Source organism: Pantherophis guttatus, chromosome 6 (genome assembly GCF_059756535.1).
Source record: "Pantherophis guttatus breed Tessera chromosome 6, ASM5975653v1, whole genome shotgun sequence".
NCBI classification, from domain to species: domain Eukaryota; kingdom Metazoa; phylum Chordata; class Lepidosauria; order Squamata; family Colubridae; genus Pantherophis; species Pantherophis guttatus.
In genome coordinates this window covers 81,112,232-81,136,314 of record NC_142068.1, presented here as the reverse complement: position 1 = coordinate 81,136,314, position 24,083 = coordinate 81,112,232, and the positions used below count along the sequence as shown (strand labels likewise).

The 24,083-nt window shown below is 39.5% G+C and overlaps 1 protein-coding gene and 1 pseudogene across 2 annotated transcripts in view; one reads left to right on the top strand and one right to left on the bottom strand.

Annotated features, from left to right (window-relative positions):
* Positions 1-7,169, bottom strand: part of CTNNA3 (catenin alpha 3) — a 957,874-nt gene extending 950,705 nt beyond the window's left edge. The window contains exon 1 of the mRNA XM_034438682.3: positions 6,742-7,169. Coding sequence (XP_034294573.2) covers positions 6,742-6,778 — 37 coding nt within the window. The 5' untranslated portion in view covers positions 6,779-7,169. The remainder of the gene's footprint in view (positions 1-6,741) is intronic.
* Positions 7,170-7,245: 76 nt separating this feature from the next.
* On the top strand, positions 7,246-18,320 carry LOC117678014 (plasma membrane calcium-transporting ATPase 1 pseudogene; annotated as a pseudogene). The gene is made up of 3 exons (XR_015728366.1): positions 7,246-7,392; positions 9,858-9,938; positions 14,318-18,320. The product of XR_015728366.1 is annotated as a plasma membrane calcium-transporting ATPase 1 pseudogene (transcript).
* Positions 18,321-24,083: the final 5,763 nt, after the last annotated feature.

The window sequence follows — 24,083 nt, the reverse complement described above, 5'->3', positions numbered from 1 at the left end:
GGGTGGAGCCAAGAGTGGGAGTGGTGAATTATGAATACATTAAGAGTCAAAGAATAAGTTAACCCCTGATATCCCATATATACATTATTTACACATTAGGGAATAAGGCATTTACATCTGACAAATCCCCCTCTAAATGCCGGTTCGCTATACAACACCAATTACATTCAGATTCAGGACAATATAAGACATACAATTTAGAAGTTAAATATTTGTGCTGTTTAGAAGGTAAAGGCTTCGTCAATATGTCAGCTAATTGTTCAGAGGTATCACAATGCACTGCTTTGATAAATCCATCTTGGGACAATTGTCTCACATGCTTAAATTTTATATCTATATGCCTGGATCTTTGTCCAATGGCATCGGATCTAGATATTTCAATGGCTGCTTTATTGTCTTCATGCATAACAAAAGGCAAAGCAGGTTTTTTCCAAACATCTGAAATTAAATCATTAAACCATACAAGGTTATTTGCAGCTTTGGATAAACAAACATATTCCGCTTCTGTGGTTGAAGTGGCTACCAGTTCTTGTTTACCAGTGTACCAGTAAACTGGACAGTCATTTAATAGAAAAATATAACCAGAAGTACTTTTTCTGCATGATATATCTCCAGCCCAATCCGCATCTGCGTAACATGTAAGTTTTGGTTCTTTATTATCACTAGGTTCTAATACTAGACAAAAATCTAATGTACTTTTCAGATATCTTAAAATTCTTTTGACAGCTTCCCAGTGATACATTGTTGGTTTGCTAACGTGCCTTGATAATAAATTGAGTGGTAATGCAATATCTGGCCTAGTCCAATTAGATATATAAAGAAGTGAACCTATGACTGATCTATAAAATGTATTATCCTTGAATTCAGGGGAAGATTCATCAGTATTTCTAAGGAAATCAGTTTGCATAGGAGTGTCACAGGGTTTGGCATTGTTTAAATTGCATTTGTTTAGAAGTTCAATAATCTTATCTTTCTGAGTAAGTTTGAATCCCCTTCTAGTTTTGTTAATTTGTACACCAAGGTATTTGTTTACTTTACCTAGAGATTTCAACGAGAAATGTTCATTTAGCTTGTTTACAAAGATTTCTCTTCTCTCTTTGTGTTTTCCTATATATAAAATATCATCTACATAAATCAATACAAATTCAATGTAATCATCACTCTTTTTGACAAAGAAACAGTTATCAGCAGCGGTAGCGTTGAAATCCATGGTCTTAAGTACTTTTACCAAGCAATCGTACCACCTTTTGCCAGATTGCTTTAATCCGTATAAACTCTTGTTCAATAGCCAAATTTCATTTTTATTAGTGTATTGACTGTGGGGTGCTCTTACATATATTTCCTTATCTAGTTTTGCGTGTAGATACGCAGTCTGTATGTCATATTGAAATACATCAAGATTGAGTGCAGATGCTACTACTAGAGCTGTTTTAACACACTCTGTTCTTACTGTGGGGGAGTACGTGTCAGTATAGTCCTCCGGATATTTTTGTGCATAACCTTGTGCAACCAATCTAGCTTTGTATAGAGTATTGCCTCCTTCTAGGTTCTTAATTTTATAAATCCACCTGGTACCAATAATTGTTTTATCTTTAGGTGCAATCGCAGGTGTGAATACATTTAATCCTTGCAAACTTTCCATCTCTTTTTTCATAGCTAGTTCCCATTTTTCTTTTTCTTCACGAGGGAGTTTTAATACTTCCTCATATGTATTAGGTGTTATTTGTTCACCATCCATATGCATTATGTAATCTCTGTATTTATTTGGTATTTGATTTCTGTTGTTCCTAATAGCTCTTTCAGGTTTGCTATGGTTGTCATGCAAATATCTTGCTTCCTTTTTTGTTAATGTGTCTGTCTTTATTTTGTGTTGACTATTTGTCCATGTTTTGGTTTTGTTTTTATTTTTGTTGATATTTTGATTTTCTATTGTCCCTTCCTCACGAGATTTTGTATCTTTGCATTTATTTGGAAATATTTCATTAAGATGTAATTTAGACCAATTGGCCTGTTCATGGAACACAGCTGTTCTGGAAACTATAAATTTGTTATTATTATCAATGAATCTGTACCCTTTGGTGCCAGTTTCATATCCCATAAATCTTAGTCTTCTGGATACGTTTTCTCCCTTTCTTCTCAACTGTTTAGGTATGTGTACGTCTGCAGTGACCCCAAATATGTGCATGTGTGCTAATTTTGGTTTCCTATTATACATCACCTCATACGGTGTCTTATTCACAATACTGGACCAGGTTCTATTTTGAGTGTAATTTGAATAATGTAAGGCTTCTGACCAAAATTGTTTGCCTAAACCAGCATCCTCTAATGTGCACCTAATCATGGTTTGTAATGTGGAATTCTTTCTCTCTGCAATCCCGTTCTGGAACGCAGAAAATGGACTAGACGTGTAATGCAGCATTCCTCTATCCTTTAACCATTGGGAGAATTCTTTAGACATGAATTCACATCCCCTATCTGTCATAATTTGTTTTATTCTGATATTATGTTGTGTTTCTATGCGTTTGTAAAATTCCTTAAATTTTTGAAAGGTTTCATCCTTGTGTTTTAATGTGTAAACAAAACCATAGCGACTGTAATCGTCTACTATTGTTAGGAAGTAACGTTTTCTATAAGTGATTGATGGAGTTAATGGGCCAACTAAGTCCATGTGTACTAAGTCAAAAATTTTGTTAGTTGATCTGGTGGATTTTTTTGGCCTGGGACTAGTTTTTAGTTTAGTAGATTTACATACTGAGCATTCCAAATAATTTTCACAATTTTTTATTTTGACACCTTCTGCGTGTTCAGTCATTTTTTGTACTACAGGAAAACTTGCATGTCCTAACTTCCTATGTAAGATGTGAGCACACTCATCATGAATTGGTTTACCTATTTTTGGTTTCTTCTCATTGTGTGTATCTGTGTGATCATGAGATATTTTACATTCATCATTGTCACTGTTACTAATATTTTCATCATCTGCCTCAATACAATCTTCCATATTTGAATCAATGTTATGTAACCATCTTTCTTTTGTTATCAGATAGGGTAGGCCTCCTTTAATCATCACAGTGCCTACATTTGTTTTATTCTTCTCTAAAGTTGCTTTTCCCTTTGAGAAAACTATATTGATGTCAGAATCTCTGCTTAGTTTTATGGCACTTAGTATGTTATGAGGTATTTCTGGTATTAACAATACCCCCTCTATTTTTCCTAGACCAGGTAAGGTCACATTCCCTCTGCCTAATACTTGAACCTTTTCTTGATTAGCTACCTTTATTACAAACTTATCTTCTGTAAATGAAGATAATATATTTTTGTTATTAGTGGTGTGATTAGTTGCCCCAGAATCAATAAGCCAATTATTGTTCTCATTTTGTTGCGTTTTAGTGCTGTCTTGTTTATTTAGTCCATTCAGTGAACCAGATTTTCTCTCTTTTGAATTTTCTCTGCCCCCTCTACTTTCTCTGTAATTTGGTGGGCTTCTATATTTATGTCTATCTGTGGAAGACTGTCTATAATTGTATTTATTCCTATATTCTGACCTATGTCTTTCCTTTGAAATTTTGGGACAATCTCTTCTATTGTGTTCCCTGGACCCACAATTGTGGCATTTAAAAGTTTCATTATATTTTTCTTGGGAAGCTACCTTCCTAAAAGATTTGTGTTCTGTGTGATTGCTATAACGATTTTTTCTTGAATTGTCTTCTGCTATCAATTTGTTAGATAGACTTTCTATGGATAAATATCCTAGATTGATGGTGTCTAAGTGTGACATAAAACTATCCCATGATGAATCAAGTGAATTGATAATAACACTTTTCATTGTTTGATCTGAAATCACTTCCCCCCTCAAATGCAGCTCAGCTCTTATTTTGTTTAAAGATATTAAATGCTCACTTATGGAAACCCCTGGTTTTACTCTGGAAGAAAAGAAGTCCTTAGACATTCTTGTGGTGGTAGCTACACTATCGCTGTGAAACAAATTAAACATGCATTGAATTATTTCTGAAACAGTTAGATTTGGTTTGATGCTATGATACATTGCAGGAGATACGCTAGATATTATTAAGAAAAATGCTTTATGGTGTAAACAATCTATTTTTAAAGTCCAAGGTCTTCTTGGGGGACTAGTGATAAAAAATAGTAAATTTTCTTTCATAAAGACAACCTGGAGTTGTTGATACCATTCTTGCAAATTAATGCCATCAACCCTAAGTTTTGGGAAGTCACTGGGTAAGTTTCCCACATTATTTTGTCCATTACTTACAACCTGAGGTAGTCCGTGGTCTCGCAAGTGTAGGAAATTGCAAAACGGCATGGGGATGCTCGCAACGAGTCTGCGCGGTTCTCTGGCCAGTTCAAGTCTTTCCGGACCGTCTACGTAGTTTCGCACATGCGCGTTGTTCATTTCTTCTTTGGCGTCGTCGTGGAAGGTTCTCTCCATTGTAGCTCGCTCGCTCCGCTCCTCTTCAGACGAGTCGGTCTCTGGCTCGGTCTTAGGAGTTCTGATGGCGGCGACTGCTCTTCTCTTTCTTTTGGGTGCGTTGGCACTTGCTTCGGTCTGCGGTGTGGGGCGGAATCGACATGGCTCTCTGGGCTCGGGCGTCGTCGCTCTCGAAGTCAGGATGGGAGCGTGCAGATCTTGAAGTATCGGCTTGTTCGCTTGCTTCTTCGTTGACGCTTTGGAAATTTTTAATTTTGGCCCAAATGCAGCAAAAAGTGTCTTCATTGCTGACTTTACTTGGGATTTCGTTAAGTCGTCTTCACTTTCTGATTCTGGCTCTTCCGAAGAGTTTGAATCCTCCTTTTCACTTTCGTTGTCTGATAACGTTTTTCGCGCCAGAAATTTTGAACTGAGCATTTTGATTGGCTCTGCTTCGTTCACTTTGGAGGCTTGTTGAAACCAAGATGGCTGCCATTCAAAATTTCGCGCGGGATCACATTTTTTCTTTTTCATAACGACTTTCTCTGTAGTCATATCACTCACAGTTTTTTGGTCTTTGGGTTTCTCTTTAGCGATGTTTTTCTCTCTCGCTGCTCCGCTGTTCTTCAGCATTTCTTGGAGGTTCGCGATGAGGCTTTCATCATTCTTCTGGCTTTTTAATAACTTCAATATCTCTGACCTGAGTTCGTTATTTTCTATTTCGATTTCCTCCTGGTCATCATTTTCATTTATTAATTCTTCTTCTTCAGTGGTGTATTCTTCGGATTCTCTCGAAATCGCGTTTGTGGATTCGTTGATTATTTCTTGTTCAGTTTCTATTTCTTTGCTGTAGGCCCTGGTGTTGGGCCTATCTTTCTTAGACATTTTTAGGTATTTATTGAGTCAATTAACCATCCTCTGCTACCAGCTTGTTGCAATATTTTCAGGATCAGACTCAATAATAATAATAATAGTTAGAGGTTTAAATATATTTCTCTTTAATTATAATAGGCATTCTATATTCACTGAATATTCACAGATAGAAGCAAAGAAAATGGTGAAGGTGGCTCCTTATATATACAAAGGGTGGAGCCAAGAGTGGGAGTGGTGAATTATGAATACATTAAGAGTCAAAGAATAAGTTAACCCCTGATATCCCATATATACATTATTTACACATTAGGGAATAAGGCATTTACATCTGACAAGCAGAACTCACCACATGTGACCTGGGAAGCACATGTGACCATCAGCCAGCAAGGCTAGCTAAGACCCCCACCCCCTGGGAGTCTGACAACCAATCAGGATACTCTTTCGGGGCCCCAAGAAATGCAAAGCCAGAAAGAGCATAAAAACCCATGGACTCGCTGTATTCCTCCCTTTTCTGTTCAGAAATTCAAGCCATGTGATCCTGTCCACTATTAAACCATCTTTCCAAACAGTCTCCATATTTCCAGTGTCTGTTTCCCCACTTGGAGCAGAACCCAGAAGGATGTTTCTTCCAACAATATCTTGGCCAAAAAAGTGAAACACAAAACATTAATCAAGAAATATGATGCAGTAAAAAAGGATGGCTCAGTTTTAATCACATAAAAACAGTTCTCAAACAGAAGACCTCCAAGGTCCCTTCCAACTCTATTATTGTATGTTCTATGTTCATTGGTAACTTCGAGTGGTCACTAAATGAACTGTCATAAGTCGAGTATTTATTATATAGATAGTGACCTGGTCATGAACCACCCAAAAGCAAAATTTATGTTCTTGTCAAGACATAAATATGGATGGTAATTTAATGGAAATGTTATTGAACAGATTAGGACCTTCAAATCAGTGGTGGGTTGCTCCCGGTTCTCTCCGGTTCTTGCGAACCAGTAGTAAAAGTAGCGGGAGGTTCCACCCACTCGCCCTGATGTCATATTTTGCAATCTGTGCATGCTCAGAAGCTTCTGCACATGCACAGAAGAGTGTACACTCCCGTTGCGAACTGTTAGTAAAGGTAAGTAGAACCCACCTCTGCTTCAAATATCAGATCTATTTCCTATGCTACAGTAACATTGGTTAATTATTGGCGGTGTTCACCCTTAATTACCACATAGATCAGGGGTGTCAAACTTGCGTCGTCACGGTGTCGTCACATGATATACCGGGACCTTTTTCCCCTTCGCCAAACTGGGCGTGGGCATGGCCAGCACGTGACACATCTGGCCTGCAGGCTGCAAGTTTGACAGCTTTGACATAAATAGACCTTTTCTTTTGATAAGGTGACCAATTTTTAGTTTATTTCAATCTACCCAATAAGGAAAGAACAGTGGTACCTTTAAAATCCAGGCTGTAGTAGGACTCTGTGTACATTTATCAGAGAAGGGGGCAGTGGTGGGATTCAGCCAACTCACATCACTTCGGGAGAACCGGTTGTTAACTTTCTGAGCAGTTTGGCAAACTGCTTGTTGGAAGAAATCATTAGGACAGAGAACCGGGTGTTAAATTACTTGAATCCCATCACTGGGCGCAGAGGTGGTGGTGTGTCCCGTGTCATGTCACACACACCCCCGTGGCGGTTTTTGCTCCCGGGGGGGTGCAGGAGGCCGAGTGCTGCCTGTCACATCCCCTGGCCACGCCCACCATGGCCACACCCACCCAGCCGGTCATTAGGGCAGAGAACCAGTTGTTAAATTATTTGAATCCCACCACTGGAAGGGGGCTATCCTGTTTGGTTGCACAGATGTGGATGCCATCAAGAGTCAAAGTTCATGAGAATGTGACTACTCGCGATGGTCTCATTGGCTGCTGGTAGCATTCCAATTCAACGTCTCTTCCTGTTGTAACTGCCACTTTGAACAGTTACTGGCCAATGTGTAAAAAATATCTTTCTGGACTTTGGAGCTAGGCCAAAGCAATGCTGGGACAGTTGGAACAGGATTAGCTTGGGATCAAGGAACATGAACAGGACTGAAGCCAAAATGCAGGTTAGAACTGTACAATTCACGTTAAAGTGTACTATTTTCACTCCATTAAGCCAAAATGTTTTTGCAACGCAGACTAACCCCCAATGGTTTTTATTATTCATACATGTGGAATTAATTTCTGTACTGTGAAAACGTTAAATGCCCTCCATCACCTTCTGCCTCTGTTTTACAGGGCCTATTTTTCCTTTCCAACCAAGACTGTTTAACATATTTAACATTTCTTCATTTCCAGCCTCTAGCTAAATTTATTTCAATATCTGGCGTCCCCTTTTCAAAATGCCAAGAGTTTGACAAGAAAAGGATTGCAAGAATTGGGAGGATTGTGGCTTAAAAGGAACACCGACCTAAATATCCCATCCTTTATCTGACAGTGTGAACATATCTTTGTCAGAATGTTATTGATATGAAGATGAAATTAAGAAAAACACTTTATATGCTAAATTTGTACCTGATAACTAGCTGTTAAAAACACTGAAACCTTCCAGCCAAAAAGTGTGCGCGTGCAACTTGTGAGCAACTGAAGGAACTGTCTTGTTCCCTGAATGTGAGTGAGAAAACACTTTTACCCTTCAATGTTTTATCTGCCCAAAAATATGAATCGCCACATAATTCAGGCAAAGCAAAAAACATTTATTAAGGGGAGGTCAAATCTTTATACAGGGTACATAAACAAAAGAATACATACATTTGATATATGTGATGCATCCAAAGGTAACAAATCAAATGATACACAATATCAATTAGATGTGAGAATTAAACAATAGAAAATATTGATCCTATATATATAACATTCCACAAGTGGCAAATTTATGTGTGGTGTCACCTTTCCCAGTCAAGTCTGCATTTTTCTTAATATATTTGCAAGTGTGTTCAAGGACTTCCAGATTATATTCTCTATTGTTTAGTTACTGTTTTTGCACATAAAAAAAAACAAAAGAAAAAGAAATGGTTTAGAACTAAAAGGAAAACATGATCTCCTGACCTTCAGAAGGAGACATGGATAACATGCTAAAATATTAGTATCATCTTTATTTAAAAGCTAATAACGAAGCCTAAAATTCCAGGTAATAGTAACAATGTTTTTTTTTTCACTTTAAAGTAGATTGCTCTTTTTTAAAAAGAGGCCTCTGAATCTCTAACAGTCACATGCCACTCAGGTGTATATAAGTGAGAATGATTATTTCCAGGTCAAAACATTTCAGTTCTTAATTCCTACAGGTCATATTCCTATAAAGCCACGTAAGTGTGCAAACACACCCTTTCTTGCTTTCTAGTTTAAACACTTGCTTTTTTTAAGGATTAACCAAGGATCACTGGCTATTTTTTCCCCTTTACTGCAGACCATAATTAGACAGACATTAGAGGGATTCTTTGGCTGTGGTATCTCAGCTCCTTGAATTTTAAAGATAATACTAAATGTGTGTATTATTTTCTTAACGCTCATGGTTGTTAAGATATGTAGGTTTGCATTAGCAGAAATTGAGTCACTTTTCTATAGAAAAAAATGTAGGAAATGTTGTTTAAAATGTGAATACAAATGAAAATGTTTTGGTAACTAATGGTATATAACTTGAGATTGGTTTTTCATGTAAACGTTTTGAGATGTAGGATAGCCAATTTTTTTTAAATCCATACATTTCTCCCTCAGCAGTAAAAATTCAGTAACAGAACATAAATATTTGTTGCCTTTTTACAATAATCAAATTCTATCACTTTGCTATACTTTTAACCAAATAAGGATGGTTTTCACATGCTGAGCAATTTCTAACTGCTAGGAAATGTAATTTGGCAACCTTAGAGGACAAACAGGTTCTGCATTTTAGAGATGAATTTTGGAGAAGGCAACATCTGGTGACTCTCTCTGGACTGTAGGCCTACAATAGTCTGATTCATAAACTAACTATAGTTTAGCCTTGCAAATTATGCAAGCTAGCCCATGTAACTAATTGGTCTCAGTAAGTTGTGCAAACTCAACATTTGTGAGACAGATATACTTACAGGTAATAAACGGGAAAGAGAAATTAATCCTAATCATCAAAATAAAACAACTGGATCTGATTAATGATACTTAATGGTACTACTATCTGATTCTTAATGGTACTACTATCTGATAGAACAGCCATTAGGGCAGAGGTCTTCAAACTTGACAGCTTTAAGACTTGTGGACTTCAACTCCCAGAATTCTCCAGCCAGCTGGCTGGCATTATGGAATGAAGAACAGAAGCAATTGCTCCTATTATAGAACTCCACAAAAAAAAGTATCTGGTTTTTCTGAATAGACAGGGATAGTTTATATGATTCCTATCACCATTTTAAGTCCCCCCCCCTTTGAGAGAATTAATGGTTTGGTCCATATTACTACAAAGGTATGCTAATTGATCTGAAATTAATTTAATTTGTAGAAATTAATTTCTCTCCTATTTTTCCTTTGCTACTATTCTGATTTTCCTGCTTTACCCTTCAAGAGGTTTTCTTTCTGCTTTCCCTTGAAAATGCTACATCTTTGAGATGAAAGTGCCCTCTACTGCCTGAAGCTCCTTGTTCAGGTAGGCCAATGATGGAATTACCTATAATTAAAACATTGCCATATTTTTTTTTCTTCCAGTTGTGTTTATAAAAATATAGTGCATGATTTTAATTTGATTTAATTAGTTCAATTTATATGCCGCCTTTCTCTGGAAACTCAGGGCGGCTATGGTGATTTTCATAAAACGAAGTTATGACACCATCCATGGCGTATGCTAGTCAGAAGGTGGTTATTTGTTGCTTAGTATTTAGGAGGTTGTGATTGTAAACTGGTTTCACATGGTGTAAACCCAGCCAACTGGGGTTTATTCACTAAACCATGGAGCATGTGTTATTGGGATGCAGTTAATTAACATCTCAATAGTCTTCAGGTTTCTTGGTACTTCCTAATCTAAGTCTATTATGGAGCCACACTTCAAAGTTCCTTTAGTGAAGAATAGTAGCTCTGAGACCAGTAATGAAATGTATTGTGACTTCCTCTGGCTATAATTCTAATGCTTAGCTAATATGCAAGTATGCAGGAGGTTGAATGTTTGTACAACTTGAACAGGCCCCCTTTCTGTATGCAATCAACCATGTGTGTGGGAACTAACCTGAGTGAGGTTAATATCTTCCATACGATGAAACCCAATTTTCCTCCTCTGTGTGTTCACAGGAACTTGAGAGTCATCATCAAGAGGTTAAAATCCACTCATGCCACATATAATGTAATCAGCTGAAATAAGTGTATGCAACAGACATACAGTAGTACCTCAGCACTCATTGTTAATTGGTTCTGGGAGGCGCAATGAGTACCCAAAATGATGAGTACCAAATAGTTTTTTCCCATCAGGAATAATATAGTGAGTCACAAGGCAACCAACACCAACAAGTTCTGGCTTGTGCGTTGAGTACCAAACAAACAATGAGTACCGGACAAAATTTCACATCAAAATGCATTGAACATCAAATTTGATGAGGTTCAAAGTAGTTGAATACTAAAGTACCATTGTATATCAATTCCATTATAACAATTCCATAATTATGAAAAGCTTAAGGGACATTTCAAATCCAGGATCCCTCAGGCAGTCGCTTTCATAACAAACTATTTTGTGTTAAATTTATATTTACTGACAATATTTTTCTTTGTCAGTAAATATAAATTTAACACTGGAATACCCCCAATCAGCTGTTCCCAGAACTGAATTTTAGCAACAGGTTCCTTGGTTGTGAGCTCTGAGTCTTGCTTTTTTTTTTTTGCTTTTTTTCTGCCTCTGAAAGCCGCCAAAACAGAGCTTCAGGGGAAAAAAAGCCTCTGAAGCTCTGTTTGGGGGCTTCTTTTCTGAAGCTCTGTTTCTGATGCTTTTTCCAGCCTCTGAAACCTCAGTTTGAGAAGCTGGGCAGGGCTACATTCGGAGTATAAGACGCACCCAGATTTTCACCCTCTTTTGGGGGGGAAAAAGGTGCATCTTCTGAAAAGAGAGCTGAGAAAGTTTCATCATCATTCATATTGCTGGAGAAAACTAGAGAAGTCTGGAAAGAAAGTTGCAGTAGGGCTTGTGTACTCTTAGTGCCTCTCTCGCCAATAATCTCGGCCCAAACAAGTGGAACTCACAAAATCAGTAATAATATATCCCAGTGTTTCCTGTCTTTCATCGGTGAAATGGCAGTAAAGCTTTCCTTGGAGATCAAGAAAGTCAAGATGGCAGCAATAACTCTATGATCGAAGCTCTATCTCTTTGTAACATGTATAGCAACTGCCATCTTTACTTTTTTGAGTGGCTCTGTCAGGCTGGATCAGGTCTTTGTGTGGGAGAACGGCAAATCTTTTTATCATGTCACTTCCTGAGCCAAAATACCCTATATTTTCAATTAATGAAAAGCTTGAGAGCAACCCTGCTTTCATCAGAAGGAATATTAAGAGGGTAAATTTCTACTTGAAAAAGGAAATTCTCTCCAGTGAGTGAATGCTCTAGTCCAGGAGTGTCAAACTGGCGGCCTGCAGGTCGGGTGTGTCACATGCAGGCCACGCCCACCCCAGCTCCGCGAATGGGAAAAACATCACGAAACGGCACGTGACAGCACGGTGATACGGAGAGTTTGACACTCATGCTCTGGTCAAATTTCATCTTCCTGTTGTATAGGGATCAGATTACCTGGCATTCCTTATCATTATGAAACTTGTTTGCATTCTGGTTTGATGCTTAGTTTGCAGAAGAAAGATGCACGAGAACTATTCTCATTTATACCTGAGGCACGCCCTGAAGTATAGTTGTAACAAGTATTCCAATCAGATTCCTATTGAGATGTATATGAATTCATGGTGACAGCGGACTAATAACTAGATTGTCCCTAACAATAATACAATTTATGTGAAATATACCACTTTAGGAAGTCCAATGTTGTTCATTTAAAATAGTTATTTTAAAATAACAATAAGAAAAATATCAGTATAAACTACACTGCTCAAAAAAATAAAGGGAACACAAGCAGAAGACATCCGAGATCTGAATGAATGAAATAGCCTTATTAACTACTTTGTTTATTACATACAGTAGTTTTGTGTTCCCTTTAGTTGTTTGAGCAGTGTATAAACTACTGTACGTAAAGAACAAAGTACTTAATAAGGCTATTTCATTCATTCAGATCTCAGATGTCTTCTGCTTGTGTTCCCTTTATTTTTTTGAGCAGTATATTTCTTCTCTTTTCAAATGTGCATTCTTGTACATTTGAAAAATGGAGTGATCCTTATGCAGTTGAGGAGAAATTCAAAACATTGGTCCTATGTTTGATCTTATTGGTCTGATTGCTAAAAGCACATCTGGGTTGTAGGTTTATATGTAAGACAGTTTTCTGTTTATCTTTGTACACATAGGAAGTGATCTTGCAATAGTGCAGTTGTACACTTAATAACACAGGTGTAAAGGGATGCGGTGGTTCAGTGGTTAAGACACTGAGCTTGTCGATCGAAAGATCAGCAGTTCAGCGGTTCGAATCCCTAGTGCCACATAACGGGGTGAGCTCCCGTTACTTGTCCCAGCTTCTGCCAACCTAGCAGTTCGAAAGCACATAAAAAATGCAAGTAGAAAAATAGGGACCACCTTTGGTGGGAAGGTAACAACGTTCCATGCGCCTTTGGCATTTAGTCATGCCGACCACATGACCACGGAGACGCCTTCGGACAGCACTGGCTCTTTGGCTTTGAAATGCAGATGAGCACTGCCCTCTAGAATCGGGAACGACTAGCACATATGTGCAAGAGGAACCTTTACCTTTACCTAAATCCTACTGAACATTCATTAGTAGAATTGTGTCACATTACAAGTCACACCAAATGAAGTTGGAATGATTTCTAGTTGAACTACACAAAATCAAACATCCTAGCTAGATATTCACAGCCAAGAGAAACTGCAGGCAGAAAAAAGATATCTTGAGGGGGAAAGTATAGAAAGTAACATGTCCATTCTGCTTAATATAATTTTAAATATACAGCTTTTGAGTAGAACTCCACCTATTCGGTGATATCATAATACCACCAGATAGCCTCCTATATCTCTTCGAAATTTGTGGCCTCTGAATGCCAAAATTGTCTATCTATTATAGTTAATTAATTTTATTGCACTTTCCTAGTATAAATAGAATGTGGATAAAGGGTCTCCTCCCTCCCTCTTCTACAGGGCCCAGCCCAATTTTTTTTTCCAAATTAAAATATTTACAAACCCCTCGCATCCTGGACATAAATTGTTTCAACTCCTACCCTCAGAACGATGCTATAAAGCACTGCAAACCAAGAAGACACAAGAACAGTTTTTTCCCAAATGCCATCACTCTGCTAAACAAATAATTCCCTCAAACAGTCAAACTATTCACTAAGGCTGTATTACTATTACTATTAGTCTTCTCATGATTCCTATCACCCATCTCCTCCACTTATGGCTGCATGAGTGTAACTTTGCTGCTTACAATTTATATTGATATTGTTTCCTGATTGCTTATTTGTACCCTATGGCTATCATTAAGTGTTGTACCTTATAATTCTTGTCTTTTTATGTACACTGAGAGCATATGCACCGAAGACAAATTCCTTGTGTGTCCAATCACGCTTGGCCAATAAAGAATTATATTCTATTCTATTCTAAAAAAGAATGAGAAATACCCAAGCACAATTTTACAACATGCCATGGTTTTTGAGTCTCAAGTACAAATATATATGCTTTTCCACACTGTTCGTTAACAATTGTACCAGTAAGAATTACTTCAATAGTTGAGAAAAAATTATCCTGTTGCTCTGATTATTTTTTTTTAAGTACTTTCCTCTATAAATACTGGTAGTGCTTTTACATAAATGCAAGGAATGTGTTTCTAAGCTTCAATTTATAAATGCTATTAACTTTCTCTGGGTTATCCTTGTAAATTTCAGGAAGGCACAGTGATGGTGACTCCAGCCCACAATACGTCAGTTGACTTCTATATCACCACCTCGGAGCTGAAAAATCTGATGCAATTTCGAAAGAAAGAAGCAGTGAACAAAATAAGAGAATTATACGGCGACATCTTTGAAATCTGTAATCGTCTGAAAACATCTCCTACAAATGGAATATCTTCATCAGAAGTAGAGCTTAGGAAATCTGTGTTTGGACAGAACTTTATACCCCCGAAAAAGCCCCTAACATTCCTTGAACTGATATGGGAAGCACTGCAGGATATGACATTATGTATCTTGGAAGTTGCAGCCCTGATATCATTAGGACTATCGTTTTATCATCCTTCTGGGATAAATCTTGCAGTATGTCGTTTGGAAGAATTTGAAGGAGAAGAAGAAGAAGGCAACACCGAATGGATTGAAGGAGCTGCTATTCTTCTATCGGTTATTTGTGTGGTGCTGGTAACGGCTTTCAATGACTGGAGCAAGGAAAAACAGTTCAGGGGGCTGCAGCATCGCATTGAAAAGGAACAAAAAGTTACTGTTGTCAGGAATGGGGATGTAATACAGATCCCAGTAGTTGAATTAGTGGTTGGGGATGTCATGCAGATCAAATACGGGGATCTTCTACCAGCTGATGGCCTGCTTCTCCAAGGCTATGATTTGAAACTAGATGAAAGCTCCCTCACCGGGGAATCTGATCAAGTCAAGAAAACTTTAAGACAGGATCCTATGTTGCTGTCAGGTACCCACGTAATGGAGGGCTCTGGAAAAATGGTTGTTACAGCTGTTGGTATTAACTCACAAACTGGCATTATCCTCACTTTACTTGGAGTTGGAGAGCATGAGAAACCAAATGAGGCCAACAAGAATGGTTCCCCTAAGAAGAAAGAAGAGAAAATAGTTGAAGACAAGGAAACACAGGCATCTGAGGAAAGCCCAAAAGCTACTGGGCACAAAAAAGAAAAATCTGTCCTCCAGGGGAAACTTACCAGATTAGCCGTGCAAATTGGCAAAGCTGGGCTGGCAATGTCTATAATCACCGTCACTGTTCTTATAGCCTCTTTTTTCATTCGAACATTTGTGATAGAGAAGCGTGTTTGGGCTGTTGAGTGTACGCCTGTGTATGTACAATATATAGTGAAATTCTTTATCATTGGCGTGACAATTTTGGTTGTAGCCGTGCCTGAGGGCCTCCCACTTGCAGTAACCATCTCCCTTGCCTATTCTGTGAAGCAAATGATGAGAGATAATAATTTGGTCCGGCATCTGGATGCCTGCGAAACTATGGGCAACGCAACAGCCATTTGCTCAGATAAAACCGGGACCTTAACAATGAATAGAATGACAGTGGTTCAGATTTTTATTGGGGGTAAACATTATAAAATTGTTCCTGCCCCTGTTTTAATTCATCCAGCCTTGTTGGCTTATCTGCTGAAGGGTGTTTCTGTTAACTGTGCCTATACATCCAAGATCCTGGCTCCTGAAGTAGAAGGAGGCTTGCCCCGTCATATTGGCAATAAAACTGAATGTGCTTTACTGGGCTTGCTTATAGAATTAAGTCTGAATTATGAGGCCATGAGGACTAAAATCCCAGAAGAAACATTGTATAAAGTGTATACCTTCAATTCTGACAGGAAATCTATGAGCACAGTTTTGAAAAATGCTGGTGGTGGTTATCAGCTCTTCAGCAAAGGTGCTTCTGAAATACTTCTTCAAAAATGCACCAAAATATTGAACTCTGCTGCAGAGCGTGAACCTTTTTCCAGAAAGGATAGGGAAAATGTGATTAAAAATGTGATTGCCCCGATGGCTTCTGAAGGACTCCGAACCATCTGTATTGCTTTCAAAGATTTTCCAGGTGGCCCTGATTCAAGCGAACCAGTATGGGACGACGAGGACACTATTATTAAGGATTTAACCTGCATTGCAATTGTGGGCATTGAAGATCCAGTCAGACCCGAAGTTCCAGACGCAATCAGGAAGTGTCAGAACGCTGGCATCGTTGTCCGTATGGTCACTGGGGACAATATTAACACAGCACGGGCAATCGCAGCCAAATGTGGGATTCTGCGGCCCGGGGAGACCTTTCTGTGTTTAGAGGGGAATGAGTTTAATAGATTAATTCGTAATCAGAATGGGGAGATCAAACAAGAATTGATAGACAGGATCTGGCCTACCCTAGCCGTGCTTGCAAGATCCTCCCCAGCCGATAAGTATAACTTGGTGGAAGGGATCATCAACAGCAACATCACAGAGCAAAGACAAGTGGTAGCAGTCACTGGGGATGGTACTAATGACGGGCCGGCATTAAAAAAGGCTGATGTTGGCTTTGCCATGGGAATTGCTGGAACAGATGTAGCTAAGGAAGCTTCTGATATTATTCTTACCGATGACAATTTTTCGAGTATTGTCAAAGCAGTGATGTGGGGTAGAAACGTGTATGATAGCATTTCCAAATTTCTTCAGTTTCAACTTACAGTCAATGTAGTAGCTGTGATAGTTGCTTTTACGGGTGCTTGCATCACCCAGAATTCCCCTCTGAAGGCAGTTCAGATGTTGTGGGTTAATCTCATTATGGATACCTTTGCTTCCCTTGCTTTAGCCACAGAAAAGCCAACCGAAGCATTGCTGAAACGGAAGCCTTACGGTAGAAATAAGCCACTCATCTCCCGTATAATGATGAAAAATATTTTCTTACATGCCATTTATCAGCTTGTGGTGGTCTTTTCACTACTGTTTGTAGGAGATCAATTATTTGATATTGAAAATGGGCGAGCCTCAACACTGCAGTCCCCACCCACCCAACATTACACTCTTATATTTAACATATTTGTAATGATGCAAATTTTTAATGAAATCAATGCCCGAAAGATTCACGGAGAACGGAATGTTTTTTCAGGAATATTCAAAAATAGCATTTTTTGCGGTGTCACTCTTGGAACCTTGATTGTACAAGTTATAATCGTTCAGTTTGGAGGGAAGCCCTTTAGTTGCACATCACTTACCGTAGAGCAATGGATGTGGTCCATCTTTTTTGGCCTGGGGTCTTTGATATGGGGACAATTCATCATTTGTATCCCTACCAGATATATGTGGTTCCTGAAAGAAGTTGGAGAGCAGCCCCTCAAAGAGGAGATAACAGGACAAGAAGTAACTGAAGTGATTGACTTTGGCGAACAGGAATTGCGTCACAGCCAAATTTTGTGGTGCAGGGGCTTAAGCAGAATACAGGCTCAATGCAGAGTAGTGAATGCCTTTCGCTATCCTGCATATAAAAATCCACACTCGGCAATGAGCAGTAAAACTATCTGACCAGACACTAAAACAGATTCTGAAATGGTGGTTTTATTCTTGGTGAATGTTGATATTCAAAGAGAATGTGCACATTAGCTCCATTAAGAAATGGGTGGGGAAATGGGGCTTCACAGCAGTCGGTGAAGGAGACACATTTTTGAAGCTATCTAGCAAAATAGAAGTTTCTGGTCTGAACTTAATTCCAAGTAAATGGGAGAAAGCATAAGAAATCAGTACAGCAATACAATTAACACTTCCTTTATGTAGGGGTCTAATCATTATGTTAGCAGACTTGTCCTGGATTTTGAGACATTAATTTCTTTTTGCAGAAAAGATGCCTTCAGAGAAAAGAGGAGTGATGAAGCCAAAAATCCATGTCTTTAATTTTTTTATATTTATATATTTATTAATTGAAAGATGATATGCTTATAAATGATAGATGTTAAACAGTGCATATAACAGCATTTATCTTTGCTCCTGTTTATGCCTATAATTTGTGTCAATTGACTGAGTCGCCCGAGGCCCTTCATCTGGGCCGCCCTCCCAAGCACTTTCCTTCTTTCCTAAGGCCGCAGGCTGTGAATCTAAGGAAGCAGGATAGATGCGGCTACAAGCAGGCTGAATGTACTTTTATTTTGTTGTTGGCAGTTCCTTATGAGCAAAAAGTATATGAACAATAATAAAAAAAAAATGCTTCAAACTATTTTTGCTTTGGTTGGTTAATTAACAATCAGAAAAACCAAAATAGTTATTTTTTACAAAAAGAGGAGAGAGTCCTATAAACTAGTAATGTAATCATCTTTGCCAACCTATGTATTATGGATAATTTTTCCTCTAAGAATATCTTCCAGAAATATATAGATGGTCAAAGGTGATTAATGTGATAACTTCCTAGTAGGGGTGTCTGGGGATGGAGAGGATGACAAGATATTAGACTTGTTTCCCTCTTGTAATTGGGGCATAAAAGATACAAAAGTTCAACTATCAGCTATGCCCATGATGGCAAACCTATGGCACGCACATTTCCGGCCCGCACATGCGCGCCAGCCAGCTGGTTTTTGCAGACACTGGAGTGTCTGAAAACAGCTTGAAAACGGCCCCCCAAACGGCCAAAAAACAGGCCATTTGTTGGGCCATTTTCAGAACTGTTTCCGGGCCTTTTTTTAGGTTGTTTTTGGGCCGTTCTTGGGCCATTTTCTGGATTGTTTTTAGGCTGTTTTTTGGGCTGTTTTCAGGCCATTTTTCGGGCTATTTTCAGGCAGTTCTTCGGGTTAAAATGGCCGAAACATGGCCAGAAAACCACCTGAAAACGGCCTGAAAAACAGCCAAAAAATGGCCAAAAAGAGGCATGTGCATGCCAACCAGCTAGTCTTTGGGTTTCCGGTGCTCCAGTGCGCGCACCTGCACACATCTGCACACGTGTTCTGGTTTGGGCACAGGGTGTCAAAAAGGTTCGCCATCATGCATTTTAGAAGGCCTGAGGTAACTTAGAAAGTTGAGGATATATAATGTTTCCGGGACTGGGTGGTACTTCAACGTTCAAAAGAGAAAAGACACTTTGGGGAGCACGGGGGAATGAATGTTGCAACTGGCTACAACTTCAAATGTGTCATATACCCTACATACAGAATAACAGAGTTGGAAGGGATCTTCGAGATCTTCTAGTCCAACCCCTTTCTCAAGCAAGAGGCTCTATGCCAGGGGTGTCAAACTCGGGATCCATCCTGCGGGGTGCTTAGGTCTGGTCCGCAGGGCTACCCTGGAAACAGTGAAGGACCGGCCCGCAATGCCTCTGCCAGCAAAAACGGAGCTTGGGAAGGATGCGTGCAGTCTTCCCGGGCTCCATTTTTACTGGCAGAGGGTTGCAGGAGGCCGTCGCAGCTGAAAATGGAGATTGAGAGTCCGTTTTCGCTGGCAGAGCATTTGTGCCCCCGACACAAGTGACATCAAGCGGGCCATGCATACCCTGGCCACACACACCCCAGCCCCCCCAAGGTCAAACAGAGCCCTGATGCAGCTCTCAATGAAATCGAGTTTGATACCCCTACTCTCTGCCAGACAAGTGGCTATCCAGTCTCTTCTTAAAAGCCTCCTGTGCTGGACCCACAACTTCTGAAGGCAAGCCATTCCACTGATAGTTTTTTCCACTGTTAGGAAATTTCTCCCTAGTTCTAGGTTGCTTCTCTCCTTGATTAGTTTCCACCCCAGTCCAATAGTTTTAACTCCCACCTACCCACCCCCAAAATTTCTGGTTTGGTCATTCAAAAGTTATTGGACTAGCCTGAAGGAAAGTGTGATCTGCAAATGGCCTATTCAAATCTGAGAAAAACAAAGCAGAAGTTGAGACGTTCTATCGTTTTCCACTATTCTAATCTATCTAAACAACAGAGCATTTTGCTTTATTAGCCCAGTTTGGATAGACATGTTTTGTATGTGAAGCTTAGCTGTCCATGAGCTTTACGTTCAATCAGGCTTGCATGCAGGAATTCCTGGCTAAAAGATGTCCTGTCCCATATAAAGGAGCCACCAATTTGATTTTTTAAAAATCCCTGTTCTCTAACTTGTCCAGAAAGGTTCTCTCTCTTCTCAAATACCAATGCTGTACCATTTTAGGACTATAGAGAGAAAACCATTATGACCCAGTATTGCACAAGACATTATTATAGAGCAGGGGTGGGCAACTATGATCCCTATACGGCCTGTGTGGACTTCAACTCCCAGAATTCCTGAGCCAGCCATGCATGGCTCAAGGATTCTGGAAGCTAAAATCCACAGATTGTAAAGTTACCATAGTTACGCACCCCTGTGATAGGACAACATTAATTTAAAAAACTCACACTGGGCAAATTTTTTTTAGAAAAATTACTTTTCACCAAGCCAGAAAGAGAAGGATACAAACTCACAATGAACTCCTTTCTTCATCCATAACTGAAATCAATGAAGAGGAAGGGCAGCCAGCTGTAAGCTCTCGCTCTCTCCCCCGTGATTTTGGTTATTCCAAGGTTATTCTTTAGAATAGAATAATAGAGTTGGAAGGGACCTTGGAGGTCTTCTAGTCCAACCCCCTGCTTAGGCAGGAAACCCTACACCACTTCAGACAAATGGTTATCCAACATCATCTTAAAAACTTCCAGTGTTGGAGCATTCACAACTTCTGGAGGCAAGTTGTTCCACTGATTAATTGTTCTGTCAGGAAATTTCTCCTTAGTTCTAGGTTGCTTCTCTCATTGATTAGTTTCCACCCGTTGCTTCTTGTCCTGCCCTCAGGTGCTTTGGAACATAAGTTGACCCCCTCTTCTTTGTGGCAACCCCTGAGATATTGGAACACTGCTATCATGTCTCCCCTAGTCTTTCTTTTCATTAAACTAGACATATCCAGTTCCTGCAACAGGTCTTTGTATGTTTTATCCTCGAGTCCCCTAATCATCTTTGTTGCTCTTCTTTGCACTCTTTCTGGAGTCTCCACATCTTTTTTACATCGTGGAGACCAAAACTGAATGCAGTATTCCAAGTGTGGCCTTACCAAGGCCTTATAAAGTGGTATTAACCTTCACATTTAGAGGTAACAGAGATCAAATCTCCTTAATGTATCAGATTTCAGCCAAGCCAGGGTGACCAGAAAGCAGATAGAGGCCTTCCAGGAGCTGAGGTTATCCCCTCAATAGATTGCCTCCTCAGATATCGGAAAGAAAAGTCTACCTTCCTCTTTCTCACCCAACTATTTTCAATGGCATCCATTGGAAGCTATGACATCACACGTATCAAAACATCTTCTTGTAGATGATACAATTAGCATCGGTCATATCATGACACAAATGACAAACAGCACCTATTTTGCACAGTGACATCTTGATGCTTATGATGGCATTCTTGTCCCCATAGACCGCCATGCTTGTTCATTCTGGCTTCTTCCCTAAGAATTGCCATGCACAGCATTGCACACCAATGAACAAACCCAAGGGCAATTCACTGCTTTCTCTCAATACTGCTTAAATGCTATTTCCTAAATTTATTTATTATTTATTTTTATTTATTTATTTTTATATGCCGCCCTTCTCCGGAGACTCAGGGCGGCTTACAATGTGTTAAGCAATAGCCTTCATACTTTTGTATATTTTATACGAAGTCAGCTTATTGCCCCCACAAACCGGGACCTCATTTTACCCACCTTAGAAAGGATGGAAGGCTGAGTCGACCTTGAGCCTGGTGAGAATTGAACTCGCAGTAATTGCAGGCAGCTGGATGTTAAATGTTGCCTTAGTAGGAGGCATTAGCCTCCTACGCCACTCAGGCTCTTAAATCATGTCCTAAATCATGTGAAAAATGAAGAACTAAAGAGCCTCTTGATGCGGGGGAAGAAGGAGAGTGCAAAAGTTGGCTTGAAACTCAATATTAAGAAAACTAAGTTCATGGCATCTGGCCCTCTCAATTCCTGGCAAATAGATGGGGAAGAAATGGAGGTAGTGACAGATTTTATTTTCCTGGGCTCCAAGATCACCGCAGATGGGGACTGCAGCCAAGAAATTAAACGACGCTTGCTCCTGGGGAGGAAAGCTATGGCAAATCTAGACAGCATACTAAAAAGCAGAGACATCACCCTGCCAACAAAAGTGCGTATAGTCAAGGCTATGGTTTTCCCAGTTGCAATGTATGGCTGTGAAAGTTGGACCATAAGAAAGGCTAAGCGCCAAAGAATTGAGACCTTTGAACTATGTGCTGGAGAAGACTCCTGTGAGTTCCTTGGACCAGAGGTGCGTTTCAGCTGGTTCTGACCAGTTCTGGAGAACCGGTAGCGGAAATTTTGAATAGTTCAGAGAACTGGTTCTGACTGGCCCCATCCCCATTCTATTCTCTGCCTCCCAAATCCCAGCTGATCAGGAGGAAATGGGGATTTTGCAGTAACCTTCCCCTGGATTGGGGATGGAATTGAGATTTTACAGTATCCTTCCCCTGCCATGCCCACCAAGCCACGCCCACCAAGCCACGCCCACAGAACCGGTAGTAAAAAAAATTGAAACCCATCACTGCCTTGGATTGCAAGGCGAGCAAACCGGCCAGTCCTAGAGGAGATCAACCCTGACTGCTCTTTAGAAGGCCAGATCCTGAAGATGAAACTCAAATACTTTGGCCACCTAATGAGAAGGAAGGACTCACTGGAGAAGAGCCTAATGCTGGGAACGATTGAGGACAAAAGAAGAAGGGGACGGCAGAGAATGAGATGGCTGGATGGAGTCACTGAAGCAGTAGGCGTGAGCTTAAATGGACTCCAGAGGATGGTAGAGGACAGGAAGGCCTGGAGGAACTTTGTCCATGGGGTCGCGATGGGTCGGACACGACTTTGCAACTAACAACAACAACAAAATCATGTCCTATTTTTAACTACCCTACTAGGCCACCTGTCTCTGTAACCCACATTTTGTCTACAGTAAATCAAGAAAGCAGTTATAAAAATTGGCACAATTTCCAGTCTAAAGGAAAAGAGAAGTGTGACTAATTAACTCAGAAAAAATTCAATTAAGGCATCTTGGGATGTGGGAGGGAGGGAGGGAGAGAGATGCTTTAAAGATGCTTTTCAAACTTGGCAACAGTCAGAATATGGCTTCAAGAAGCCAAGAGTATTTATTTATCTCCCTCATAGAATGACATATGGTTAAAAACATCTAGATGGTAGTCATGATGCATTTTTATGTGTTTTAAGAACTGGCTGGGGAATTCTGGGAGTTGAAGTCCACACATCTTAAAGTTGGCAACTTTGAAAACTCCACTTTAATACAGACCTCAGCATCATTTTTATTTCCAAGTATAAAACTTAGGCGTTTGCTTTGATGTGGGTACATCCATTCCAAAAAGGAATCAAGAAAAGCTGGAATTTAGTGAGGATCATTCCCATCAATCAGAACAAAGTAAAGCTGTGTGAACAGTCAGGCATTTTATAGTAGTAATTTTGTATATATATAGATATATAGATATATAGATATAGATATAGATATAATTTTTATTAAACTTTATCAAAATATAAAACACAAGTGAAAATAAAGATAGTGAGAAAGTAGAGGAGGGGGAAAGGGGTGAAGAGAGAAGTGTAGGGGACAGGGGGAAAAGAAAAAAAGCATTAGTTTCCAACTCTTTTCAGTATAGTGAAATAAAGGTAATAACAGCAGAGCCTCAATTTTTTAATTTTGCGTAACATATACGAGCCATGTCTACAACAACTTATCTAATCAACAAATCCCAAAATCAGAAATTCATTTTTTTTTAATGTTTCAAGTACAAAATCTGGAAATGGTTTGCAAGAAGAAACTAAATTTGATGTTTCTTTGATTAAAGCCATCAATTTGGCCATCTCTGCTAGTTCTCTCCACATTCTTCCAATGTGGGAATTAGTATAGAGCAGAGATCTGCAACCTTAAACCTGTTTCCCACAGAAAAGAAAACACCGGGAGCCACAAAACCCTTCCCGTGCCTG